We start from the raw sequence: 27,926 nt of genomic DNA on the forward strand, positions 1-27,926 counted from the left end.
TATGCCGCTCTGTACCATCACTCACTCATATATCTTTATGTACATATTCTTTATCCCCTTACACTTGTGTCTATAAGGTAGTAGTTTTGGTATTGTTAGCTAGATTACTTGTTGGTTATTACTGCATTGTCGGAAATAGAAGCACAAGAATTTCGCTACACTCGCATTAACATCTGCTAACCATGTGTATGTGACAAATAAATTTGATTTGATTTGATATTTCTATGCTTCCCGTTCTTAAGTTTCATTTTAGCGTTTCATTTCATTTTAGCATTTCATTTGAGTTTTGTAAGCCAGCTTAAAAGGGCTGAAAATACAAATTTCAAATCAAATTGATTTATAAAGCCCTTCTTACATCCGCTGATATCTCAAAGTGCTGTACAGAAACCCAGCCTAAAACTCCAAACAGCAAGCAAACAGCAAGCAATGCAGGTGTAGAAGCACGGTGGCTAGGAAAAACTCCCTAGAAAGGCCAGAACCTAGGAAGAAACCTAGAGAGGAACCAGGCTATGAGGGGTGGCCAGTCCTCTTTTGGCTGTGCCAATATGTTTGTTAATGGAAAATATATTTCACAGCGGTTTAGATGGTATAATGATTATCTACACTATACTGGCTTGTTTTGTCACAAACTAATTAGAATTTTAGCAACCAGGAAATGGCACAGCGATTTCTATACTGTGTAGCTTTATTTAGGAAAATACGTGCAAGCGAGGGATGAAGATCTGCTGACACTGTGGCTGGCCCTAGAGGAATGGAGTTTGACACAACACTGTGGCTGGCCCTAGAGGAATGGAGTTTGACAACACTGTGGCTGGCCCTAGAGGAATGGAGTTTGACACAACACTGTGGCTGGCCCTAGAGGAATGGAGTTTGACACAACACTGTGGCTGGCCCTAGAGGAATGGAGTTTGACACAACACTGTGGCTGGCCCTAGAGGAATGGAGTTTGACAACACTGTGGCTGGCCCTAGAGGAATGGAGTTTGACACAACACTGTGGCTGGCCCTAGAGGAATGGAGTTTGACACAGTTTGACTGGAGTGTCCTGGTCCCCACCTCCTGCGGAATGTCTCCCAGCAGGCGGAACTTGCGGGGGATCTTGCTGCGGGCGAACTTGCAGCCGTTGAAGTACATACTCCAGGAGCAGCCAAAGGAGAAGGAAGCGCCGCAGGTGTTCGGGTCCACACCCTGGCAAGCACACGTCCGACTAGAGAGAAACGGAGGGACAGAGATGTGGAGAGGGAGGAGAGAGAGCAGGGAGGAGAGGGATGAGAGAGGGAAGGAGGGAAAAAGATGGGGAGAGGGAGGAGAGAGAGAGAGGAGGGAGAAAGATGGGGAGAGGGAGGAGAGAGGGAAGGAGGGAGAGATGGAGAGAGGGAAGGAGGGAGAGAGATGGGGAGAGGGAGGAGAGAGAGAGATGGAGAGAGGGAGGAGAGAGATGAGGGAGAAAGATGGGGAGAGGGAGGAGAGAGGGAAGGAGGGAGAGAGATGGAGAGAGGGAAGGAGGGAGAGAGATGGGGAGAGGGAGGAGAGAGAGAGAGGAGGGAGAAAGATGGGGAGAGGGAGGAGAGAGGGAAGGAGGGAGAGAGATGGAGAGAGGGAAGGAGGGAGAGAGATGGGGAGAGGGAGGAGAGAGAGAGATGGAGAGAGATGAGGGAGAAAGATAGGGAGAGGGAGGAGAGAGGGAAGGAGGGAGAGAGATGGAGAGAGGGAAGGAGGGAGAGAGATGGGGAGAGGGAGGAGAGAGGGGGAGGATGAGGTGAGACAATCAGTAGATCCTGGCACACAACTGAAGAGTGGGAAAGAGACAGGTGACTATCTAGAAATGCTAAAAAAGAATATAACTCACTCCTTTGTTATGACAATAATTAGTTCTATGAATGTAAATACGTATGTGTAAGCATATTATTAAATACTAGGTAAAAGTCTGTTCTTTCAGTAACTCACTCCTCGTTGAGTGCACAGCGCCGGCTGGTGGGGGAGCCGTATTTACAGAGAGTCTGGGTGAGCTCCTGGTACAGACTGTCTGCCACGCCCCGGGGGATGCCCTCCCATGCCAAGATGAGAATCACCACCACGGCACTCTCACAGCGGTGCCCTGCCCGGTGTCTCACCAGACACAGCAGCTTCTCCTCCTCACTGCCCCGACGGATCACCTGGGAGAGAGAGAAGGGTTACTACACAGACATGAAGATGTGTGTATACACACACACAGCCACATACACACACACACTAGTGCATACAGTGAAGGAAAAAAGTATTTGATCCCCTACTGATTTTGTATGTTTGCCCACTGACAAAGAAATTATCAGTCCATAATTTTAATGGTAGGTTTATTTGAACAGTGAGAGACAGAACAACAACAACAAAAAATCCAGAAAAACGCATGTCAAAAATGTTATAAATTGATTTGCATTTTAATGAATGTTTCTTGTAGTTGGCCACCAGGTTTGCACACATCTCAGGAGGGAGTTTGTCCCACTCCTCTTTGCAGATCTTCTCCAAGTCATTAATGTTTCGAGGCTGACGTTTGGCAACTCGAACCTTCAACTCCACAGATTTTCTATGGGATTAAGGTCTGGAGACTGGCTAGGCCACTCCAGGACCTTAATGTGCTTCTTCTTGAGCCACTCCTTTGTTGCCTTGGCCGTGTGTTTTGGGTCATTGTCATGCTGGAATACCCATCCACGACCCATTTTCAATGCCCTGGCAGAGGGAAGGAGGTTCTCACCTAAGATTTGATGGTACATGGCCCCGCCCATCGTCCCTTTGAATGCGGTGAAGTTGTCCTGTCCCCTTAGCAGAAAAACACCCCCAAAGCATAATGTTTCCACCTCCATGTTTGACGGTGGGGATGGTGTTCTTGGGGTCATAGGCAGCATTCCTCCTCCTCCTCCAAACACGGCGAGTTGAGTTGATGCCAAAGAGCTCCATTTTGGTGTCATCTGACCACAACACTTTTACCCAGTTGTCCTCTGAATCATTCAGATGTTCATTGGCAAACTTCAGACGGGCATGTATATGTGCCTTCTTGAGCAGGGGGACCTTGCGGGCGCTGCAGGATTTCAGTCCTTCACAGCATAGTGTGTTACCAATTGTTTTCTTGGTGACTATGGTCCCAGCTGCCTTGAGATCTTTTGTGTTTCTTCCATTTGCGAATAATCGCACCAACTGTTGTCACTTTCTCACCAAGCTGCTTGGCGATGGTCTTGTAGCCCATTCCAGCCTTGTGTATGTCTACAATCTTGTCCCTGATATCATTGGAGAGCTCTTTGGTCTTGGCCATGGTGGAGAGTTTGGAATCTGATTGATTAATTGCTTCTGTGGACAGGTGTTTTTTATACAGGTAACAAACTGAGATTAGGAGCAATCCCTTTAAGAGTGTGTTCCTAATCTCAGCTCGTTACCTGTATAAAAGACACCTGGGAGCCAGAAATTTTTCTGATTGAGAGGGGGTCAAATACTTATTTACCTCATTCAAATGCAAATCAATTTATAACATTTTTGACATGCGTTTTTCTGGATTTTTTTGTTGTTATTCTGTCTCTCACTGTTCAAATAAACCATTAAAATTATAGACTGATCATTTCTTTGTCAGTGGGCAAACGTACAAAGTCTGCAGGGGATCAAATACTTTTTTCCCTCACTGCACACACACACACACACACACACACACACACACACACACACACACACACACACACACACACACACGGTACTTACCCACTTGGCGATGGGACAGCCCTGGGAACTGCGTCCTTCTTTCCCAGTATACACCACCACCTCCACCCTTACCGCCTTCCCTTTCTCTCCATACCTTTGAACACACACAGCGATAACATACATCATATATTAACGGCTTTTCACAAGTCTCACCTTAGAACATAAAAACACAATCCTTTCAGCAATGTCATCTCTCCCCATATCTGCGACCATCAGCACTAAAATCTTGCAATGACTATCAATACAGCCACAAATCAAATTTTGAGAACTTTAGCAAAAGACAGTGGGACTACATCACTAGCCAAAATGCAGCAAAAGTTTTTGGAACAACTCAAAACAACTTTAAAACTAAAGCACTGATGTCATTCAACAGAAACTACAGAGCAGAGACTCTCCTCATGGGCCCCTCGACTAGGCCCAAGAGGTTTCCTGTTCTAACATGCAGGGTGTGTGTGTGTGTGTGTGTGTTTTTGTATGTGTGAATATGTATCTCCGTGTGTGTGTGTGTGTGTGTGTGGCAAGCTTGGTGCTGCTTTCCTTCAGCGACAGCCTCTATAATATAATATATGAGCTATAATATGACTGTAAGCCCCACCTCATTCCATGAACACCACGAGCCCTGTGGGATACCAGGCCTTTGGCAGGGCAGGTGGTTCACCGAGTACACTGATAGGACAAAACATTAAGAACACCTTCCTAATATTGAGTTGCACTCCCACCCCTTTTGCTCTCAGAACAGCCTCAATTCGTTAGGGCATGGACTCTAAAGGTTTCGAAAGCGTTCCACAGGGATGCTGGCCCATGTTGACTCCAATGCAGCTACATACAGTAGGCTAGTAGAGTCTGGCAGTTATACATATTGGCTTAGCCCTATAATCCTACTGGTAAACCAACCTGTGAGGCACTGAGCCCCTCCTGTTTTCATATCAACTCTATTATCTCATCAGTATTACACACCTAATAGATTTGTCATGAAAACAGAAGTGGATTAGCAACTCACAGGTTTGCCATCCCAATTTGACTATGAACGCATAAAGTCAAATGACTGGGCAACAACAAACACTTTTCTTCTCCCCCAAGCTTGTTTATGGAATGGAGTAAAATAACTGATGCAGTTTGTGTTATTTGAGGTTGTTACCTGTTCTCCATCATCTCTCTGACGGCTGACACACTGGGTCCAGCACCAAGGTGAGTATAATATGGACCCTCCTCCTTCTCTATGATTTGCTCTGTGGAGAGAGAGTCGTTTGTAGAACGCAGCTTCAGCTAATTTCAGGCAAACAAATGGTATGTCCTTGGATGTGACAAATACAGCGCCAGTTAAGCACAGTAGAGCATGTGGCATGCTGTATCACACTAAAGAATTTCCCAATGGATACAAAGAAAGCCATCATCATCTTCATCATTATCATTATTATCCTCATCATTAGAATCAGCATCATTATTATCATCCTCATTATCCTCATCATTATCCCCATCATTATCATCCTCATCATTATCATCCTCATCATCATTATCAGGGTGACTCACTCATGCATCCACAGGAGGGGATCTCAGAGAGTTTCTTGGAGGGGGTGTTAAGCAGATTCTTAGTGGGCGTGTCCAGGAACCTGAGGGGCGATTCCAGGAAGCTGTTCACGTTGTGTTTGGTGGGTGTCGACTCCTCCGATAGGTCCAAATCGCCGTTAGCTGACGTGGACAAGACGGTGACCGGACCGGACCTCTCCACTTTGTAATACCCCAGCTGTTGACCCCCAGAGGAGTAGCCATTGGATAAACCATGGTTCAACCCGGTTCTGTGGTTGTTAGAGTCTATGCTGGTGAAACTGGGGATAGTGGAGCTAGCCTTTAGGTTAGCACCGTGCTGCTGCCCAACGTAGGGCTGCGATACCTGAGAATACAATCCTCTTTCACAATCATGTCCTTGTCCAACTCCTTGTCCTTGTAAAGGGTCCAGGTGACCGTTGAAATGCGACCACTGTTGGTTGTCATGACCATAACCTTGACTTCGACCACGATCGACGGCTCCAGAGGTTTTGTGGTATTTGACCCCACTGTGGGCGTTACTGTAGTAAAAGAGCTGCCGTCGTTCCTCCTGAGCCTCAGTCAGGTACCTCTTCAGATCCATCTGGGCCTGAGGCAGGAACAGGCTCCTCTTGTGGCTGAGCGATGATGTCTTCGGCTGGGGCAGAACCTTCTGGACCCTGGCTCTGTGGGGGGTCTTGCCGTTGGGTATTCGTTTGTACAGGGGGGTACGGTTGTTGGGTTTGCAGCCCTCCTCTTCCAGCCCCTCCGTTCCCTTCTTCTTCCTAGGTTTAGAAAGTGTGGTCCTGGGTTTCTTCACAGAGGTCTTCTTGTGGTTGGGTGGTGCTTGTTCAGAGTTGTAGTTGTACTTGATGGCTGAGACTGGAGTTCCTCTGGGAGGGTTGTTCTCTGAGTGCTGGGAGGGGTGGAAACCCTGCTGCTTGTGACGTGATTGGATGATGAACGCCAACTCGGCAAGTTGAGCCGCCACCTCTTCCTCATCCCTGTTCCTCCCGCTCTTACCCACCGTCCTCTCTAATGTTTCCTTGCTGTTCCTCTCCATGTCTTTCCGCTGTCTGAAAGTGCCTTCGCCCCTGTTATGTTGAGAACCAAGGCCTTGGTCTGCTCTCCTGTACAGGTGTTGTCCTGCTCTCTCGGTGCTGTCGTAGGGAAGTCTTTCACAGTCCGAGCTGGCTTCTAGCAGGTCCTGTAGGGACAGGTTGCCAGTGGCTGCGGGGCTACGGGAATGACACTGGATGACATGAGCTTGTCTGGCCACTGGGGAGCGTATGACTGAAGTCTGGTGCAGAGGGGAACGTATGACTGAGGTCTGGTGCAGAGGGGAGCTGATCACTAGAACTTTGTTGGAGCCCTGGAGAGGGGTGTTTCTATTGGATAAGTGCATGGATGGTGTGGTGGGGTTTTCACCCTGTGCGTTGGTTCTAAAGGGTTCTGGGGAGTTTTGTGGGATAGCTGCCAGTAAGGTTAGCGCCTCGATAGCGATAGCCTGGTCATTGCTAATATTCCTCTCTTCTACCAAAGACTGGATGCTTGGCTGAGAGAGATCTGGAGAGGGTTGCTCTCGTTTGACAATAATGTCGAGAGCTTTTCGTGGACTGATGGGAGCACTTTTCAAGCAAATATCCACCTTGAAGTCCTCCGGCTCTGTTTTGAACGAGCGTAGCACCGGGGATCGGGAGCTACACAACTTCTCCTCCAGACCCTTCCTGTCTGTGATAGAGAAACACACCACGGCTGCTAGCGTGGACAGAGCGTCCTCATAGACATCGTCATCATCGCCCCCTAGTGGGGCGGAGGACTGGTCCATGGACCACACCCACGGTTCCTCCACCTTTATCTTCTTCAGAGGAACAGCTATGCTGTCGTCCAGAAGTGCATCCTTCAGCTCAGAGCTGCCTTTGGGGTACGTAGATTTTGTAGTACTTTGGGACTCTAATTGTATTGTGGTATTTTGGGACTCAGGTGACAACTGATGTGATTCCGGACCAGCAATCAGTTGAGCACCGTTGGTTTTAGCCATGTTTTCGTTAGCACCGTTGTGAAAAGTCCCAGAAGAAGAGCAGTGGTGCTGTAGAAGAAGTCCATCATTGGTGTCCTCCAGGCCAGGCTCTCTCTTGATAAGTGCTGCTGGTCGTCCATCTCGGATTTGGGCAAGAGTGTGGACGTGGGGAGGGTGTGTGTGAGGTATGTGACACTCCTCGTCGTCCTCCGCTGCCGTATAGGTGTCCTCTGCCATCTGGACAGGGCCTCTTCCATTAACTGAGCTGTCCTCTGGAACCACCTGGGAGAGAGAGAGAGGAGAGAGCGAGAGAATGAGAGAGACATTTAACATTTTAAACCAACCTCTTCAACCTGAACCTATTGTGTGTGTAAGTGTGTGTTTGTGTGTTTCCAGCACAGCATAGCACAAGATCCAGAACAGAGAAGATACAGTAAGGTAGACTTTACAGTAAGGTAAACTTGGTTTACTTAATTAACTAAATACTGTTTACCTAACGAAAATCTGTTTTTAACTAAATACTGTTTACCTAACTAAATACTGATTACTTAACTAAAATCTGTTTTTAACTAAATACTGTTTACCTAACTAAATACTGATTACTTAACTAAAATCTGTTTTTAACTAAATACTGTTTACCTAACTAAATACTGATTACCTAACTAAATACTGTTTACGTAACTAAATACTGTTTACCTAACTAAATACTGTTTACTTAACTAAATACTGTTTTTAACTAATACTGTTACTTAACTAAATACTGTTTACCTAACTAAATACTGATTACCTAACTAAATACTGATTACCTAACTAAATACTGTTTACCTAACTAAATACTGTTTACCTAACTAAATACTGTTTACTTAACTAAATACTGTTTTTAACTAATACTGTTACTTAACTAAATACTGTTTACCTAACTAAATACTGTTTACGTAACTAAATACTGTTTACCTAACTAAATACTGTTTACCTAACTAAATACTGTTTACCTAACTAAATACTGTTTACATAACTAAATACTGTTTACCTAACTAAGTACTGTTTACCTAACTAAATACTGTTTACGTAACTAAATACTGTTTACCTAACTAAATACTGTTTACCTAACTAATACTGTTACTTAACTAAATACTGTTTACCTAACTAAAATCTGATTACTTAACTAAATACTGTTTACCTAACAAAAATTTGATTACTTAACTAAATACTGATTACTTAACTAAATACTGTTTACTTAACTAAATACTGTTTACTTAACTAAATACTGTTTACTTAACTAAATACTGTTTACCTAACTAAATACTGTTTACCTAACTAAATACTGTTTACGTAACTAAATACTGTTTACCTAACTAAATACTGTTTACCTAACTAAATACTGTTTACGTAACTAAATACTGTTTACCTAACTAAATACTGTTTACTTAACTAAATACTGTTTTTAACTAATACTGTTACTTAACTAAATACTGTTTACCTAACTAAAATCTGATTACTTAACTAAATACTGTTTACCTAACAAAAATTTGATTACTTAACTAAATACTGATTACTTAACTAAATACTGTTTACTTAACTAAATACTGTTTACTTAACTAAATACTGTTTACTTTAAATACTGTTTACTTAACTAAATACTGTTTACCTAACTAAATACTGTTTACCTAACTAAATACTGTTTGCTTAACTAAATACTGTTTTTAACTAAATACTGTTTACTTAACTAAATACTGTTTACTTAACTAAATACTGTTTACTTAACTAAATACTGTTTTTAACTAAATACTGTTTACTTAACTAAATACTGTTTACTTAACTAAATACTGTTTACCTAACTAAATACTGTTTACCTAACTAAATACTGTTTACTTAACTAAATACTGTTTTTAACTAAATACTGTTTACTTAACTAAATACTGTTTACTTAACTAAATACTGTTTACTTAACTAAATACTGTTTTTAACTAAATACTGTTTACTTAACTAAATACTGTTTACTTAACTAAATATTTTGTACCTCCATAGTTTGGAAAGTTATTACAAGGCAGAAGACATTATGAAGGTCATTTTTTGTGCTGGGCTATAGCCTGAGTTTTGGCTAACTTTCATACCAGAGACTGTACCATAACAACTGTACTCTACCAAAACCAAACCAAGACAACATTGTGTGCTATATCATCTATGAACAGTAAGAGCTTCAGTGCTTAACAGACTGCTCCCTCCTGCCTATGTCACAGATACAGTTCACTGTCACATCACTGTTCATGGTCACTGATGGTGCATGTCTGTGTGTGTGTGTGTGTGTGTGTGCATGCGTGAGTGTGCATGCAGCCTTTATGATATGCTATGCAGTGTGAGTGACAATCACAGTGGGTATGGTGACTCATGTGCGTGTGTGTGTAAAAGCAGGACAACAACCAGCCAAAGGTCCACAGTATTGATGTATTGATTGATCTTCAAAAGAAAACCATAGTGCTCTCTGTAACGTCTGTGTTTTGGCATGTTCGAGTGGGAGAGAAGGTGAGGGAGGAACAGAGAGAAGGTGAGGGAGGAACAGAGAGAAGGTGAGGGAGGAACAGAGAGAAGGTGAGGGAGGAACATTGAGAGAAGGTGAGGGAGGAACATTGAGAGAAAGTGAGAGGAACATTGAGAGAAGGTGAAGGAGGAACATTGAGAGAAAGTGAGAGAGGAACAGAGTGAAGGTGAGGGAGGAACATAGAGAGAAGGTGAGGGAGGAACAGAGTGAAGGTGAGGGAGGAACATTGAGAGAAGGTGAGGGAGGAACAGAGTGAAGGTGAGGGAGGAACATAGAGAGAAAGTGAGGGAGGAAAATTGAGAGAAGGTGAGGGAGGAATATTGAGAGAAGGTGAGGGAGGAAACATTGAGAGAAGGTGAGGGAGCAACATTGAGAGAAGGTGAGGGAGATAAAACATTGAGAGAAGGTGAAGGAGGAACAGAGAGAAGGTGAGGGAGGAACATTGAGAGAAGGTGAGGGAAGAACATTGAGAGAAGGTGAGGGAGGAACAGAGTGAAGGTGAGGGAGGAACATTGAGAGAAGGTGAGGGAGATAAAACATTGAGAGAAGGTGAAGGAGGAACAGAGAGAAGGTGAGGGAGGAACATTGAGAGAAAGTGAGGGAGGAACATTGAGAGAAGGTGAGGGAGGAACATTGAGAGAAGGTGAGGGAGGTAAAACATTGAGAGAAGGTGAGGGAGGAACAGAGAGAAAGTGAGGGAGGAAACATTTAGAGAATGTTGATCGAGGGGCATTGAGAGAAGGTGAGGGAGGATCATTGAGAGAAGGTGAGGGAAGAACAGAGTGAAGGTGAGGGAGGAACAGAGAGAGAATGTGAGGGAGGAACATTGAGAGAAGGTGAGGGAGGAACATAGAGAGAAGGTGAGGGAGGAACATTGAGAGAAAGTGAGAGAGGAACATTGAGAGAAGGTGAAGGAGGAACATTGAGAGAAAGTGAGAGAGGAACAGAGTGAAGGTGAGGGAGGAACATAGAGAGAAGGTGAGGGAGGAACAGAGTGAAGGTGAGGGAGGAACATTGAGAGAAGGTGAGGGAGGAACAGAGTGAAGGTGAGGGAGGAACATAGAGAGAAAGTGAGGGAGGAAAATTGAGAGAAGGTGAGGGAGGAATATTGAGAGAAGGTGAGGGAGGAAACATTGAGAGAAGGTGAGGGAGCAACATTGAGAGAAGGTGAGGGAGATAAAACATTGAGAGAAGGTGAAGGAGGAACAGAGAGAAGGTGAGGGAGGAACATTGAGAGAAGGTGAGGGAAGAACATTGAGAGAAGGTGAGGGAGGAACAGAGTGAAGGTGAGGGAGGAACATTGAGAGAAGGTGAGGGAGATAAAACATTGAGAGAAGGTGAAGGAGGAACAGAGAGAAGGTGAGGGAGGAACATTGAGAGAAAGTGAGGGAGGAACATTGAGAGAAGGTGAGGGAGGAACATTGAGAGAAGGTGAGGGAGGTAAAACATTGAGAGAAGGTGAGGGAGGAACAGAGAGAAAGTGAGGGAGGAAACATTTAGAGAATGTTGAGCGAGGGGCATTGAGAGAAGGTGAGGGAGGATCATTGAGAGAAGGTGAGGGAAGAACAGAGAGAAGGTGAGGGAAAAACTTTGAGAGAATGTGAGGGGGAAACATTGAGAGAAGATGAGGGAGGAACAGAGTGAAGGTGAGGGAGGAACAGAGAGATAATGTGAGGGAGGAACATTGAGAGAAGGTGAGGGAGATAAAACAGTGAGAGAAGGTGAAGGAGGAACAGAGAGAAGGTGAGGGAGGAACATTGAGAGAAAGTGAGGGAGGAACATTGAGAGAAGGTGAGGGAGGAAACATTGAGAGAAGGTGAGGGAGGAACATTGAGAGAACGTGAGGGAGGTAAAACATTGAGAGAAGGTGAAAGAGGAAACATTTAGAGAATGTTGAGGGAGGGACATTGAGAGAAGGTGAGGGAGGAACAGAGAGAAGGTGAGGGAAGAACAGAGAGAAGTTGAGGGAAGAACATTGAGAGAAGAACATTGAGAGAAGGTGAAGGAGGAAACATTGAGAGAAGGTGAGGGAGGAACAGAGTGAAGTTGAGGGAGGAACAGAGAGAGAAGGTGAGGGAGAAACATTGAGAGAAGGTGAGGGAGGTAAAACATTGAGAGAAGGTGAGGGAGGAACATTGAGAGAAGGTGAGGGAGGTAAAACATTGAGAGAAGGTGAGGGAGGAACAGAGAGAAAGTGAGGGAGGAAACATTTAGAGAATGTTGAGGGAGGGGCATTGAGAGAAGGTGAGGGAAGAACAGAGAGAAGGTGAGGGAAAAACTTTGAGAGAATGTGAGGGAGGAAACATTGAGAGAAGGTGAGGGAGGAACAGAGAGAAGGTGAGGGAGGAACAGAGTGAAGGTGAGGGAGGAACATTGAGAGAAAGTGAGGGAGGAACATTGAGAGAAGGTGAGGGAGGAAACATTGAGAGAAGGTGAGGGAGGAACAGAGTGAAGGTGAGGGAGGAACAGAGAGAGAAGGTGAGGGAGGAACATTGAGAGAAGGTGAGGGAGGAACAGAAAGAGAAGGTGAGGGAGGAACATTGAGAGAAGGTGAGGGAGGAAACATTGAGAGAAGGTGAGGGAGGTAAAACATTGAGAGAAGGTGAAAGAGGAACAGAGAGAAGGTGAGGGAGAAAACATTTAGAGAATGTTGAGGGAGGGACATTGAGAGAAGGTGAGGGAGGAACAGAGAGAAGTTTAGGGAAGAACATTGAGAGAAGAACATTGAGAGAAGGTGAAGGAGGAACATTGAGAGAAGGTGAGGGAGGTAAAACATTGAGAGAAGGTGAGGGAGGAACAGAGAGAAAGTGAGGGAGGAAACATTTAGAGAATGTTGATCGAGGGGCATTGAGAGAAGGTGAGGGAGGATCATTGAGAGAAGGTGAGGGAAGAACAGAGTGAAGGTGAGGGAGGAACAGAGAGAGAATGTGAGGGAGGAACATTGAGAGAAGGTGAGGGAGGAACATAGAGAGAAGGTGAGGGAGGAACATTGAGAGAAAGTGAGAGAGGAACATTGAGAGAAGGTGAAGGAGGAACATTGAGAGAAAGTGAGAGAGGAACAGAGTGAAGGTGAGGGAGGAACATAGAGAGAAGGTGAGGGAGGAACAGAGTGAAGGTGAGGGAGGAACATTGAGAGAAGGTGAGGGAGGAACAGAGTGAAGGTGAGGGAGGAACATAGAGAGAAAGTGAGGGAGGAAAATTGAGAGAAGGTGAGGGAGGAATATTGAGAGAAGGTGAGGGAGGAAACATTGAGAGAAGGTGAGGGAGCAACATTGAGAGAAGGTGAGGGAGATAAAACATTGAGAGAAGGTGAAGGAGGAACAGAGAGAAGGTGAGGGAGGAACATTGAGAGAAGGTGAGGGAAGAACATTGAGAGAAGGTGAGGGAGGAACAGAGTGAAGGTGAGGGAGGAACATTGAGAGAAGGTGAGGGAGATAAAACATTGAGAGAAGGTGAAGGAGGAACAGAGAGAAGGTGAGGGAGGAACATTGAGAGAAAGTGAGGGAGGAACATTGAGAGAAGGTGAGGGAGGAACATTGAGAGAAGGTGAGGGAGGTAAAACATTGAGAGAAGGTGAGGGAGGAACAGAGAGAAAGTGAGGGAGGAAACATTTAGAGAATGTTGAGCGAGGGGCATTGAGAGAAGGTGAGGGAGGATCATTGAGAGAAGGTGAGGGAAGAACAGAGAGAAGGTGAGGGAAAAACTTTGAGAGAATGTGAGGGGGAAACATTGAGAGAAGATGAGGGAGGAACAGAGTGAAGGTGAGGGAGGAACAGAGAGATAATGTGAGGGAGGAACATTGAGAGAAGGTGAGGGAGATAAAACAGTGAGAGAAGGTGAAGGAGGAACAGAGAGAAGGTGAGGGAGGAACATTGAGAGAAAGTGAGGGAGGAACATTGAGAGAAGGTGAGGGAGGAAACATTGAGAGAAGGTGAGGGAGGAACATTGAGAGAACGTGAGGGAGGTAAAACATTGAGAGAAGGTGAAAGAGGAAACATTTAGAGAATGTTGAGGGAGGGACATTGAGAGAAGGTGAGGGAGGAACAGAGAGAAGGTGAGGGAAGAACAGAGAGAAGTTGAGGGAAGAACATTGAGAGAAGAACATTGAGAGAAGGTGAAGGAGGAAACATTGAGAGAAGGTGAGGGAGGAACAGAGTGAAGTTGAGGGAGGAACAGAGAGAGAAGGTGAGGGAGAAACATTGAGAGAAGGTGAGGGAGGTAAAACATTGAGAGAAGGTGAGGGAGGAACAGAGAGAAAGTGAGGGAGGAAACATTTAGAGAATGTTGAGGGAGGGGCATTGAGAGAAGGTGAGGGAAGAACAGAGAGAAGGTGAGGGAAAAACTTTGAGAGAATGTGAGGGAGGAAACATTGAGAGAAGGTGAGGGAGGAACAGAGAGAAGGTGAGGGAGGAACAGAGTGAAGGTGAGGGAGGAACATTGAGAGAAAGTGAGGGAGGAACATTGAGAGAAGGTGAGGGAGGAAACATTGAGAGAAGGTGAGGGAGGAACAGAGTGAAGGTGAGGGAGGAACAGAGAGAGAAGGTGAGGGAGGAACATTGAGAGAAGGTGAGGGAGGAACAGAAAGAGAAGGTGAGGGAGGAACATTGAGAGAAGGTGAGGGAGGAAACATTGAGAGAAGGTGAGGGAGGTAAAACATTGAGAGAAGGTGAAAGAGGAACAGAGAGAAGGTGAGGGAGAAAACATTTAGAGAATGTTGAGGGAGGGACATTGAGAGAAGGTGAGGGAGGAACAGAGAGAAGTTTAGGGAAGAACATTGAGAGAAGAACATTGAGAGAAGGTGAAGGAGGAAAACATTGAGAGAAGGTGAGGGAGGAAACATTGAGAGAATGTGAGGGAGGAACAGAGAGAGACGGTGAGGGAGGAACAGATAGAAGGTGAGGGAGGAACAGAGAGAGAAGGTAAGTGAGGAACAGAGAGAATGTGAGGGAGGAACAGAGAGAAGGTGAGGGAGGAACAAAGAGAAGGTGAGGGAAGGTGAGGGAGGAAACTCCTCCTGTCTCAGCCGCCAGTATTTATGCTGCAGTAGTTTATGTGTCGGGGGGCTAGGGTCAGTTTGTTATATCTGGAGTACTTCTCCTGTCCTATTCGGTGTCCTGTGTGAATTTAAGTGTGCTCTCTCTAATTCTCTCTTTCTCTCTTTCTTTCTCTCTCTCTGAGGACCTGAGCCCTAGGACCATGCCTCAGGACTACCTGACATGATGACTCCTTGCTGTCCCCAGTCCACCTGGCCGTGCTGCTGCTCCAGTTTCAACTGTTCTGCCTTATTATTATTGGACCATGCTGGTCATTTATGAACATTTGAACATCTTGGCCATGTTCTGTTATAATCTCCACCCGGCACAGCCAGAAGAGGACTGGCCACCACACATAGCCTGTTTCCTCTCTAGGTTTCTTCCTAGGTTTTGGCCTTTCTAGGGAGTTTTTCCTAGCCACCGTGCTTCTACACCTGCATTGCTTGCTGTTTGGGGTTTTAGGCTGGGTTTCTGTACAGCACTTTGAGATATCAGCTGATGTACGAAGGGCTATATAAATACATTTGATTTGATTTTGATTTGAAACATTTAGAGAAGGTGAGGGAGGAAACATTGAGAGAAGGTGAAGGAGAAACATTGAGTGAAGGTGAGGGAGGAACATTGAGAGAAGGTGAGGGAGGAAACATTGAGAGAAGGTGAAGGAGAAACATTGAGAGAAGGTGAGGGAGGAACATTGAGAGAAGGTGAGGGAGGAACAGAGATAAGGTGAGGGAGGAACAGAGAAGGTGAGGGAGGAACAGAGAAGGTGAGGGAGGAACAGAGAGAAGGTGAGGGAAGACCAGAGAGAAGGTGAGGGAGGAACAGAGAAGGTGAGGGAGGAACAGAGAAGGTGAGGGAGAGAAGGTGAGGGAAGAACAGAGAGAAGGTGAGGGAGGTAAAAGATTGAGAGAAGGTGAAGGAGGAACAGAGAGAAGGTGAGGGAGGAACATTGAGAGAAGGTGAGGGAAGAACAGAGAGAAGATGAGGGAGGAGCAAAGCAGGTGAGGGAGGAACATTGAGAGAAGGTGAGGGAGGAACAGAGCAGAGGTGAGGGAGGAACATTGAGAGAAGGTGAGGGAGGAAACATTGAGAGAGAAGAGAGAGAGAGAGAGAGAGAGAGAGAGGGAAAGAGAGAGAGAGACAGAAAGAGAGGGAGAGAGAGAGAGAGGGGTGGGGGGAGAGAAAGAGAGAAAGGGAGAAAGAGAGAGAAAGCAAGAGAAAGAGAGACAGAGGAAAGAGTGAGAGTAGAGAGAGAGACAGAAAGAGAGGGAAAGAGAGAGAGGGAGAGAGAGAGAGAGAAAGCGAGAGAGAGAGACAGAGAGAGGAAAGAGTGAGAGTAGAGAGATAGAAAGTGGCAGTTAGGAGAGCTTTGCCTCTGGAGATCTTATAGAAGCTGTGGAATTTCTTTCTTCCGTTGTTAAAGTTATTATTCTAATATACTGTATATGCTGTATGATCTGATTACTACTAACTGACATTTACTGTACTGTACTGCTTTGTGTGTGTGTGTGTGTGTGTGTGTGTGTGTGTGTGTGTGTGTGTGTGTGTGTGTGTGTGTGTGTGTGTGTGTGTGTGTGTGTGTGTGTGCATGGGCATGTGTCACCGATCTGTTTTATGTAAAGCTAATGAAGTGTTCTAACTACAGAGAGCCAGGAGGTGGGTGGATGTACGCTACTTGATTACCTCATCTGAACTGCCATTTAACTCACCGTTTATACACTCTTTATAGACTACACTACCCAGCATGCTCACTCTGTTTGATAAACTCCAGGTCTACAGTGAGAAAGGACAGCTGCCACCAGTCCTCTGGTCTAGGTCACATCCTTGTTCTCACCCACTAGTAACACAACTGACTCAACCCTAGTTTAATAAGTTGAATTAGGTGTTTTAGTACAAGGCTGGAACAAAAATGCAAACAGGAGTTGAGAAACACTGCTGTAGAGTCTAGGGGATTGATTGGGCCAATAAGACACACTAGGGTGTGTGTTGCTGCTGTTTCTGGCATAGCTTTAGCACACATCATCATCACATCTCTGTTCCTGTGCAAAACCAGACTTGCCTATCCAATGGTGAAAGGATACCCTTACCTGAAAAGCATATGGTTGATTGTACTCAACAACCTTACAAACCCTACAACAGGGTTTGTGATATATGGTCAATATACCTAGCTGTGTCCAGTCTCTCTGCGTTGCGTCGCACGTAAGAACATCCCTTAGCCGTGGTATATTGGCCATATACCACACCTCCTCTGGCCTTATTGCGTAATGAACCTCCCAATGCATATAGTATAACCACTATTCTATTTACAGTCATATAGTATTCAGAACAACACCCCTCCTCTCCTCGTCTCGTGACCCTCCCTTACTACTAAGAACATACAGCTGCAGCTGCTGCTGACGGTGGGAGAGGAGGCTGAGGCAACATCTTGGCTGCTGCTGAAATCAGAAGAGAGAGAGAGATAAAGAGTGAGAGAGAGAGAGAGAGAAAGATAAAGAGGGAGGGAGGTAGGGAAGGAAGGAAGGAGGGGGAGAGAGAGAGAGACATCACATAACATGTGGGAGTGAGCTACTATTGAGAGAGAGAGGGGGGAGAGAGAGATAGAAAGGGAGAGAGAGAGAGAGAGAGAGAGAGAGAGAGAAGTGTCTTCCTATCTGTCTTTCTGCCCGCCCACCCATCTGTCTGTCTGTCTATATGGGGTGGACTGTTGCTTTGTTCTGTGCTTGTTGTCTGCCTCACTGACTCTGAAAGGCTCTCTAAACTTTGATACACACAGACACACACACGTTGTGACTCCTGTCCTTGCAACAGGACTGTGATTGCTCTCTGACTCTTAACGACCCTCTCAGATGACAAGGGTTTCCAAGGAGGTTTCAACCGAGGGACAATGCATCCCTAACAAACACACACACACACACACACACACACACACACACACACACACACACACACACACACACACACACACACACACAGACACAGACACACAGACACACATACACACACACACACACACACACACACACACACACACACACACACACACACACAAACATGCACACACACAAATACATAAACCCACACAGCTCCACACAGTGAGAATCTATCCCTAGCATCCCCAAACAGAAGAGAAAAAAAGTGTCTGCATCTCACCAAAATATTAGACACATCCTAACGACGTGCCTCACCCCAATGCACCTCTGAAAAGAAGGGACATTAGAATCTACACTCTACGTTCTCACATCCTCGTTGAATGTCAGACAGCAAACAGGTGCTTCTACTGTCAATACTGTCAGTACTTTCTCCTGAAATCATGAGTAATTTCTCAACAGAGGGAGAGTGCATGACTTATTTGAAAGTATTTTAAAAGTCATTCCTGATAAAGTAGCTCTTAGGCTGCTTTCAGCTCTGATAATCCTCAAAAACATCTTCAAAACCAGACTGACTACAGTCTTACTAAAACTGTCCCACGGTGTGCTGCGCTTACGATAAGACATAAAAAACAGGCTTCCTTCCTGGGCTGTGTGTGTGTGTGTGTGTGTGTGTGTGTGTGTGTGTGTGTGTCTGTGTGTATGTGTGTCTGTGTGTGTGTGTGTGTGTCTGTGTGTGTGTGTGTGTGTGTGTCTGTGTGTGTGTGTGTGTCTGTGTGTGTGTGTCTGTGTGTGTGTGTGTGTGTGTGTGTCTGTGTTTCTCTGAAGTTCTGTACGTAGTATTCTTTTCATTCATAGAGCGCAGCCTTCCTCTCAGTCTCCTCGCTGAACGCAACTTCAAAGAGTCACACACACCGACTAAACAGAGCGAAGCACAAATACTATAACTACAACAAACACTGCAACTACTAATAATACTATAACTACAACAAACACTGCAACTACTAATAATACTATAACTACAACAAACACTGCAACTACTAATAATACTATAACTACAACAAACACTGCAACTACTAATAATACTATAACTACAACAAACACTGCAACTACTAATAATACTATAACTACAACAAACACTGCAGCTACTAATAAATAATACTATAACTACAACAAACACTGCAACTACTAATAATACTATAACTACAACAAACATTGCAACTACTAATAATACTATAACTACAACAAACACTGCAACTACTAATAATACTATAACTACAACAAACACTGCAGCTACTAATAAATACTATAACTACAACAAACATTGCAACTACTAATAATACTATAACTACAACAAACACTGCAGCTACTAATAATAATCCTTCTCCCAGCCAATCAGGCTAAAACAGAATCAAACAGGTTCACACAAAGACTACTACTACAACTACTACTGCTATTACTAATACTACTACTGCTTATGCTACTACTACAACTACTACTACTGCTATTGCTGCTACTACTACTACTGCTACTACTATTACTACTACTACTACTGCTTCTGCTACTACTACTACTACTACTGCTACTGCTACTACATCAACAACAACAACTACTACTACTACATCAACAACAACAACAACAACTACTACTACAACAACAACTACTACTACTACAACTACAACTACTACAGCTGATGCTGCTGCTACTACATCAACAACACCTACTACTACAACAACAACTACTACAACTACAATAACTACTACTACTAAAACAACAACTACTACAACAACAACAACTACTACTACTAAAACAACTACTACAACAACTACAACAACAACTACTATTACTACTACAGCTGCTGCTACTACTACAACAAAAACAACAACAACTACTACTACTGCTACTACTACTACTACTGCTACTACTACTACTACAACAAAAACAACAACAACTACTACTACTACTACTGCTACTACTACTACTACAACAAAAACAACAACAACTACTACTACTACTGCTACTACTACTACTACAACAAAAACAACAACAACTACTACTACTACTGCTACTACTACTACTACTGCTACTACTACTACTACTACAACTACTACTACTTCTACTACTACAGCTGCTGCTACAACAAAAACAACAACAACTACTACTACTACTACTACTGCTACTACTACAACAAAAACAACAACTACTACTACTACTACTACTACTGCTACTACTACTACTACTACTACTACTGCTACTACTACAACTACTACTACTTCTACTACTACTACAGCTGCTGCTACAACAAAAACAACAACAACTACTACTACCACTACTACTACTGCTACTACTACTACTACTACAACAAAAACAACAACAACTACTACTACTACTACTACTGCTACTACTACTACTACTGCTACTACTACTACTACTACAACTACTACTACTACTACTTCTACTACTACTACTACAGCTGCTGCTACAACAAAAACAACAACAACTACTACTACTACTACTACTACTACTACTACTACTACTATTACTACTTCTAGTAGTGAGTCTAGCCTGTTAATGACTACCAACACTCTATTTCTCCCCTCTCTCTGAGGAACAGCAGGTGCAGACACATGACTGTAAAAGAAATGAGAGAGAAAGAAAGAAGGACACAGAAGGACCCTTGCACTACCATGGCTAAAAAAAGAGAAGGGTGTCTGTTACCGTGGAAACTGGTTTCTTTAATGCTGGTTTGGCCACGTCCTTGCACCCCACCTGGAAACACAACCCCACCCCACACAACACACACACACAGATATACACACAGATATACACACAACACACACACACACACACACACACACACACACACACGTCGTTTGTGATTTAGAGGTTGCACAGCCCAACACAAATAGTAATAATAACAATCAACTCTACTTGTATCAAATTCATACAATGTTTGTATTCTAATAGTTGTATCCTGAAACTGTTTCCAAATACAAACACAGTACACAAAACACAGCTAAACAGCAGAGATAGTCATCATAATAATAATACATTCCACTGTAAAGCACCTTTCATACAGTACATTGTTTGTATCCTGGCATCCTGAAACCAGCAGCCCAACAGCCAGGGCTCGTCTCCTGCTAGGCTACTGTACTGTATCACTATCTGTCTGGAGCTAGACAATAGACTCCAGGGCTAACGGCTCAGGCAGCTTTACCTTGTCTGTCCTCAGAGACTGAGCCTCCAGTTTGGGTAGCATTATATTCCTACAAGGTACCGGTGGCCATCTTGATTTGCTTTGCTCCCCTCAGCCTCTAGATAGAAGTATAGCTGACTACTACTACATCAGTCTCTGAGAGGAGAGCTGAGCTCTCTACTACCATCGCCAGAGCAGAGAGAGGCTGCCTGCCTGCCTGCAAGACAGACGCTGTGTCGAGAACAGTTGCTGCTGCCGCAGACGCACACAGACACACACAGACATACACACACAGACACACACACACACAGACACACACAGACACACGCTCACACTGCATGCCTCTCGCAGACGCAGACTGAGCCCCGTCAGCCAATGGGGTGAGGGCGTTAGCGGCTTGTAAATGATCTCCCATGCCTAGTCCCTCCTAAACAAAGAAGCTGCTATGTAGGCTTTTACCCTAGCCCCTACACATGGAGAAACACGCAAACTGTGGACCGGCCTATCCACACGCATCGGACTGGAGCTGAGGACAGACAGTTCTGAGCTGGGTCTGGCTGTGATAATAACCCTTTAAATGCCATTCACACACTGGGTGTAGTAAACAAGTTATTTAAAGAGCTGTTTGTAAATGGCTAATACAACATGATGGAATAGTTTATTCATTAAATGAGGCCTAATGCATGTATTCTATTCTATTCATATGGTGGTGGAAAGGATCAACGTTAGACAGAAAATCTAATTACCCTGAGATGACATCGCATGAGAGACCAGTACATATCCCTGGATGAATTGTTTTGCATCTTAATGAACCCTGACTGTAATGCAAAGCACACACCCCTGTCTGTCTAGCATCAGTCACAGCTCCAACGATTCCTCCAAGTCACCTGATATCAGTTCAAACTGCAAACACTTGTCCTAGCCTCTGTTGTCTCCTTATGCTTGCTTTTTATCAACTCTGTCATAAAGCTGTGAGAAAGCGTCTTTGTTAAAAAAAAATAATTCAAATGATCTAAACTGTGTTTTCTGGCTGTGATTTCTCTAAACTGTTACTTCTCCAACCAATATACACAAAACATGACAGAATCGACCCTAAACCATAACATGACATAATCTAATCCACCCTAAACCATAACATGACAGAATCTAATCCACCCTAAACCATAACATGACAGAATCTAATCCACCCTAAAACATAACATGACAGAATCTAATCCACCCTAAACTATAACATGACAGAATCTAATCCACCCTAAACTATAACATGACATAATCTAATCCACCCTAAACCATATCATGACATAATCTAATCCACCCTAAACCATAACATGACAGAATCTAATCCACCCTAAACCATAACATGACAGAATCTAATCCACCCTAAAACATAACATGACAGAATCTAATCCACCCTAAAACATAACATGACAGAATCTAATCCACCCTAAACTATAACATGACAGAATCTAATCCACCCTAAACTATAACATGACATAATCTAATCCACCCTAAACCATATCATGACATAATCTAATCCACCCTAAACCATAACATGACAGAATCTAATCCACCCTAAACTATAACATGACAGAATCTAATCCACCCTAAACCATAACATGACATAATCTAATCCACCCTAAACTATAACATGACAGAATCTAATCCACCCTAAACCATATCATGACATAATCTAATCCACCCTAAACCATAACATGACAGAATCTAATCCACCCTAAACCATAACATGACAGAATCTAATCCACCCTAAACCATAACATGACAGAATCTAATCCACCCTAAACCATAACATGACAGAATCTAATCCACCCTAAACCATAACATGACAGAATCTAATCCACCCTAAACCATAACATGACAGAATCTAATCCACCCTAAACCATAACATGACAGAATCTAATCCACCCTAAACCATAACATGACATAATCTAATCCACCCTAAACCATAACATGACAGAATCTAATCCACCCTAAACTATAACATGACATAATCTAATCCACCCTAAACCATAACACACTTTTCATGCTTGTTCGTGTTCATTAGACACCATACGGAGGAAAACGGACTGAAACAAGTAGGGACAAGCTGCACTTGTACAATGAGCCCTCATTTTTGTTTTCCATTGCAAAATGTTTTCATGTGTTTTCTGTTGCATATCATAAAGAACATGACCCAGCAGTGTGAAACGCCAAAGACAGTCAGGTGGTTGACTTCATTTCTAGAAGTGTAGCAGCAGCACACTGTGGTTCAGCTCCTGCAACTCTCTACTTCCTGGTCTACAGGATTAGTGGCACATATAGGGCCTATATGGGATCAATATTATGCCACACGTATTCACAAATGTAAATCACCAATCCACAAATGTAAATCACCAATTCACAAATGTAAATCACCAATTCACAAATGTAAATCACCAATCCACAAATGTAAATCACCAATCCTCAAATGTAAATCACTTTCCACAAATGTAAATCACTTTCCACAAATGTAAATCACCAATCCACAAATGTAAATCACTTTCCACAAATGTAAATCACTTTCCACAAATGTAAATCACCAATACACAAATGTAAATCACTTTCCACAAATGTAAATCACCAATACACAAATGTAAATCCCTTTCCACAAATGTAAATCACCAATCCTCAAATGTAAATCACCAATCCACAAATGTAAATCACTTTCCACAAATGTAAATCACTTTCCACAAATGTAAATCACCAATACACAAATGTAAATCCCTTTCCACAAATGTAAATCACCAATCCACAAATGTAAATCACTTTCCACAAATGTAAATCACCAATCCTCAAATGTAAATCACCAATACACAAATGTAAATCACTTTCCACAAATGTAAATCACCAATCCACAAATGTAAATCACTTTCCACAAATGTAAATCCCTTTCCACAAATGTAAATCACCAATCCTCAAATGTAAATCACCAATCCACAAATGTAAATCACTTTCCACAAATGTAAATCACTTTCCACAAATGTAAATCACTTTCCACAAATGTAAATCACCAATACACAAATGTAAATCCCTTTCCACAAATGTAAATCACCAATCCTCAAATGTAAATCACCAATACACAAATGTAAATCACTTTCCACAAATGTAAATCACCAATCCACAAATGTAAATCACCAATCCACAAATGTAAATCACCAATCCACAAATGTAAATCCTCAATCCACAAATGTAAATCTCCAATCCACAAATGTAAATCTCCAATCCACAAATGTAAATCACCAATCCTCAAATGTAAATCACCAATCCACAAATGTAAATCACCAATCCACAAATGTAAATCACCAATCCACAAATGTAAATCTCCAATCCACAAATGTAAATCTCCAATCCACAAATGTAAATCACCAATCCACAAATGCAATTCCCTATCCACAAACAAACACCTTTTGATTTGTATTTGTAAATCGAGGGCCTTAAGTAAAATGACTGCCATAATGGTTTGCACATAGGAGAGATATGCACAAACATTACCTGCAACTCCATATTGGGAAGCGCTTAGGTCACCTGACTTTTGGCAGGGATTTGAAGACAAGAAAAAGACAAAAAGTTATCACGTAAAGAAAGCGATTTGTATTTATAGAAGTTCCAAAAGAATAAAGACATTTCAAATGTCATATTATGTCTTTATACAGTGTTGTAGAGATGTGCAAATAGTTAAAGTACAAAAGGGAAAATAAATAAACATAAATATGGGTTGTATTTACAATGGTGTTTGTTCTTCACTGGTTGCCCTTTTCTTGTGGCAACAGGTCACAAATCTTGCTGCTGTGATGGCACAATGTGGTATTTCACCCAATAGATATGGGAGTTTATCAAAATTGGGTTTGTTTTTGAATTCTTCGTGGATCTGTGTAATCTAATATGGTCATACATTTGGCTGAAGGTTAGGAAGTGCAGCTCTGTTTCCACCTCATTTTGTGGGCAGTGTGCACATAACCTGTCTTCTCTTGAGAGCCAGGTCTGCCTACGGCGGCCTTTCTCAATAGCAAGGCTATGCTCACTGAGTCTGTACATATACAGTTTTCCTTAAGTTTGGGTCAGTCACAGTGGTCAGGTATTCCGCCACTGTCTCTCTCTCTCTCTCTTTCTCTCTCTCTCTCTCTCTCTCTCTCTCTCTCTCTCAATTCAATTCAAAGGGTTTTATTGGCATTGGAAACATGTTTACATTGCCAAAGCAATCTCTCTCATTTCTATCCATCTCTCTCTTCTTTTCAAGTTCAATTTCAATTTAAAGGGCTTTATTGGCATGGGAAACATATGTTTCTCTCTCACTCAGATCCTCCCCTTTTCTCTCTTTCACCCCCTTTTCTCTCTTTCACTCTCTCCCAGAAACTTCTCTTCCTTTCCCCTCACTTTCTCAGCCCCTTCTATCCTCCCTCTCTCCTCTCTAAAGACGACCATGTGGTGTCGGCCTCTCTCCTCTCTAAAGACGACCATGTGGTGTCGGCCTCTCTCCTCTCTAAAGACGACCATGTGGTGTCGGCCTCTCTCCTCTCTAAAGACGACCATGTGGTGTCGGCCTCTCTCCTCTCTAAAGACGACCATGTGGTGTCGGCCTCTCTCCTCTCTAAAGACGACCATGTGGTGTCGGCCTCTCTCCTCTCTAAAGACGACCATGTGGTGTTGGCCTCTCTCCTCTCTAAAGACGACCATGTGGTGTCGGAGGCCATACCAGGACAGGGGAACAAACTCAGGCAGCCTCCCTCTACCACTCTGACACCTCAGCCAGCCAACCCCGTGTGTGTTGTGTGTGTGTGTTTGTATGTGTGTGTGGCGTAGCTCAGGTACTAAGACAACAGCTGATCAGTGTATTCATAACAGCCGCTAGCAACAGGCAGCATGCCAACCACAAACAAACACACACGGATACTTCTCGTGATGGGTAAACCAATGAATTAAAAGGACAACATCGCAAGTACAACTACGATATGTCAGTGTTTAATAGACTACTGTTCTCATTTTCATAAGAATCATAATTCTACTTTAACAGTCCATACAATAACATTAAAATATGTTTTATAATACGCTGTTTACTTCATCTAGGTGCAGAGGAAAATAAAAATAGTTATAGTACAGTTGTACAATTACCTTGAACTACATCCGGTTTTTGAGGCAGGTTAGGAGAGGTGTAACATTTCACAGAAGAGGAGAGTCTAGATGCAGACAAGGCTAAATTGAAGTCTGGACTCAATTACTGATTACAGAGCTAGTGCTATAGGTAGATTGTGACAGAGAGAGAGAGAGAAAGATAGAAAGAGAGAGAGAGAGAGAAAGAGAGGGAGAGAGAGAGGGAGCGAGAGAGAGGGAGAGAAAGAGAGGGGGAGAGAGAGAGAGTGAAAGAGAGAAAGTTAGTGAGAGAGAGAGAGAGAGAGAGAGAGAGAGAGAGAGAGAGAGAGAGTGTGTGTGTGTGGGGGGGGTGGGGGGTGACTAATCAGAGCAGTCTGAGGTAGTTGGACAGGTTTGTCTATTTAGGTCAGTGACCGACTGTGTGTGTTCAAAACAGGTCATGTTGTTTTCTAGTCACGTTTACTATGCATCACACACACACCTATCAACTGCCATCTGGTTACACTAACAGTCATTTTCTCCATGGATCTTACTAGTTACACAATGCAAAACCTTCTGACAACACCAGCCAGCACAAGCCCAAATCAGATCATCTGCAACGGGTTGGACTGGTTACCACTACAACATATAGCCTAATGCTTTCTCACCAACACTCAGATCTTTACAGTCACAATGACATGTAGCCTACAGCTGAAGATCGATTTCATAAAGTCTGAAGCCTTTGAGGGTATGGACGACTTTAACTACTACTACACACACACACACACACACACACACACACACACACGCACGCACGCACACACACACACACGAACACACACACACGCACACACACGCACCCTAAAACTGCAAATTAACCCTGAGACACCAGGCGTGAGGAAAAGTGAAGGCCTTAATTCTGCACGAAAGGCATTGAGGCAGAAAAGCCATGTAGAGGATGAACACAAGACATTGGCTTATACAGAACGTCCTTGGGACAGATCATACTACATAGTAACTACAGAACGTCCTTGGGACAGATCATACTACATAGTAACTACAGAACGTCCTTGGGACAGATCATACTACATAGTAACTACAGAACGTCCTTGGGACAGATCATACTACATAGTAACTACAGAACGTCCGTGGGACAGATCATACTACATAGTAACTACAGAACGTCCGTGGGACAGATCATACTACATAGTAACTACAGAACGTCCTTGGGACAGATCATACTACATAGTAACTACAGAACGTCCTTGGGACAGATCATACTACATAGTAACTACAGAACGTCCGTGGGACAGATCATACTACATAGTAACTACAGAACGTCCGTGGGACAGATCATACTACATAGTAACTACAGAACGTCCTTGGGACAGATCATACTACATAATAACTACAGAACGTCCTTGGGACAGATCATACTACATAGTAACTACAGAATGTCCGTGGGACAGATCATACTACATAATAACTACAGAATGTCCGTGGGACAGATCATACTACATAGTAACTACAGAACGTCCTTGGGACAGATCATACTACATAATAACTACAGAACGTCCGTGGGACAGATCATACTACATAGTAACTACAGAACGTCCGTGGGACAGATCATACTACATAGTAACTACAGAACGTCCTTGGGACAGATCATACTACATAATAACTACAGAACGTCCTTGGGACAGATCATACTACATAGTAACTACAGAACGTCCTTGGGACAGATCATACTACATAGTAACTACAGAACGTCCTTGGGACAGATCATACTACATAGTAACTACAGAACGTCCTTGGGACAGATCATACTACATAGTAACTACAGAATTCAACTGAAACGTTACAGTGGGAAAAAGACCTAGTCACAGCCAAACCCTCTCCCTGGGTTTCTGTCTGTCTAATAA

The 27,926-nt window shown here is 43.5% G+C and overlaps 1 protein-coding gene across 3 annotated transcripts in view; it reads right to left on the reverse strand.

Moving 5' to 3' along the window:
• LOC115134959 (methylcytosine dioxygenase tet3-B-like) overlaps nt 1-27,926 on the reverse strand; it is a 99,776-nt gene that overhangs the window by 38,552 nt on the left and 33,298 nt on the right. Inside the window, exons 1-7 of one of the 3 annotated variants that reach the window (XM_065023086.1) lie at nt 20,923-21,374; nt 20,424-20,474; nt 5,253-7,548; nt 4,861-4,951; nt 3,723-3,816; nt 1,947-2,155; nt 1,056-1,206 (exon numbers count right to left, since the gene is read on the reverse strand). In XM_065023086.1, coding sequence (XP_064879158.1) covers nt 1,056-1,206; nt 1,947-2,155; nt 3,723-3,816; nt 4,861-4,951; nt 5,253-7,548; nt 20,424-20,474; nt 20,923-20,964 — 2,934 coding nt within the window. In that variant the 5' untranslated portion in view covers nt 20,965-21,374. Of the gene's footprint in view, nt 1-1,055; nt 1,207-1,946; nt 2,156-3,722; nt 3,817-4,860; nt 4,952-5,252; nt 7,549-20,423; nt 20,475-20,922; nt 21,375-27,926 lie in introns of those variants that run through there. The other 2 variants (XM_029669080.2, XM_065023085.1) reach the window with 2 other exon arrangements.

The sequence above is a fragment of the Oncorhynchus nerka genome, linkage group LG10 (genome assembly GCF_034236695.1).
Source record: "Oncorhynchus nerka isolate Pitt River linkage group LG10, Oner_Uvic_2.0, whole genome shotgun sequence".
In the NCBI taxonomy this organism is placed as follows: Eukaryota; Metazoa; Chordata; class Actinopteri; order Salmoniformes; family Salmonidae; genus Oncorhynchus; species Oncorhynchus nerka.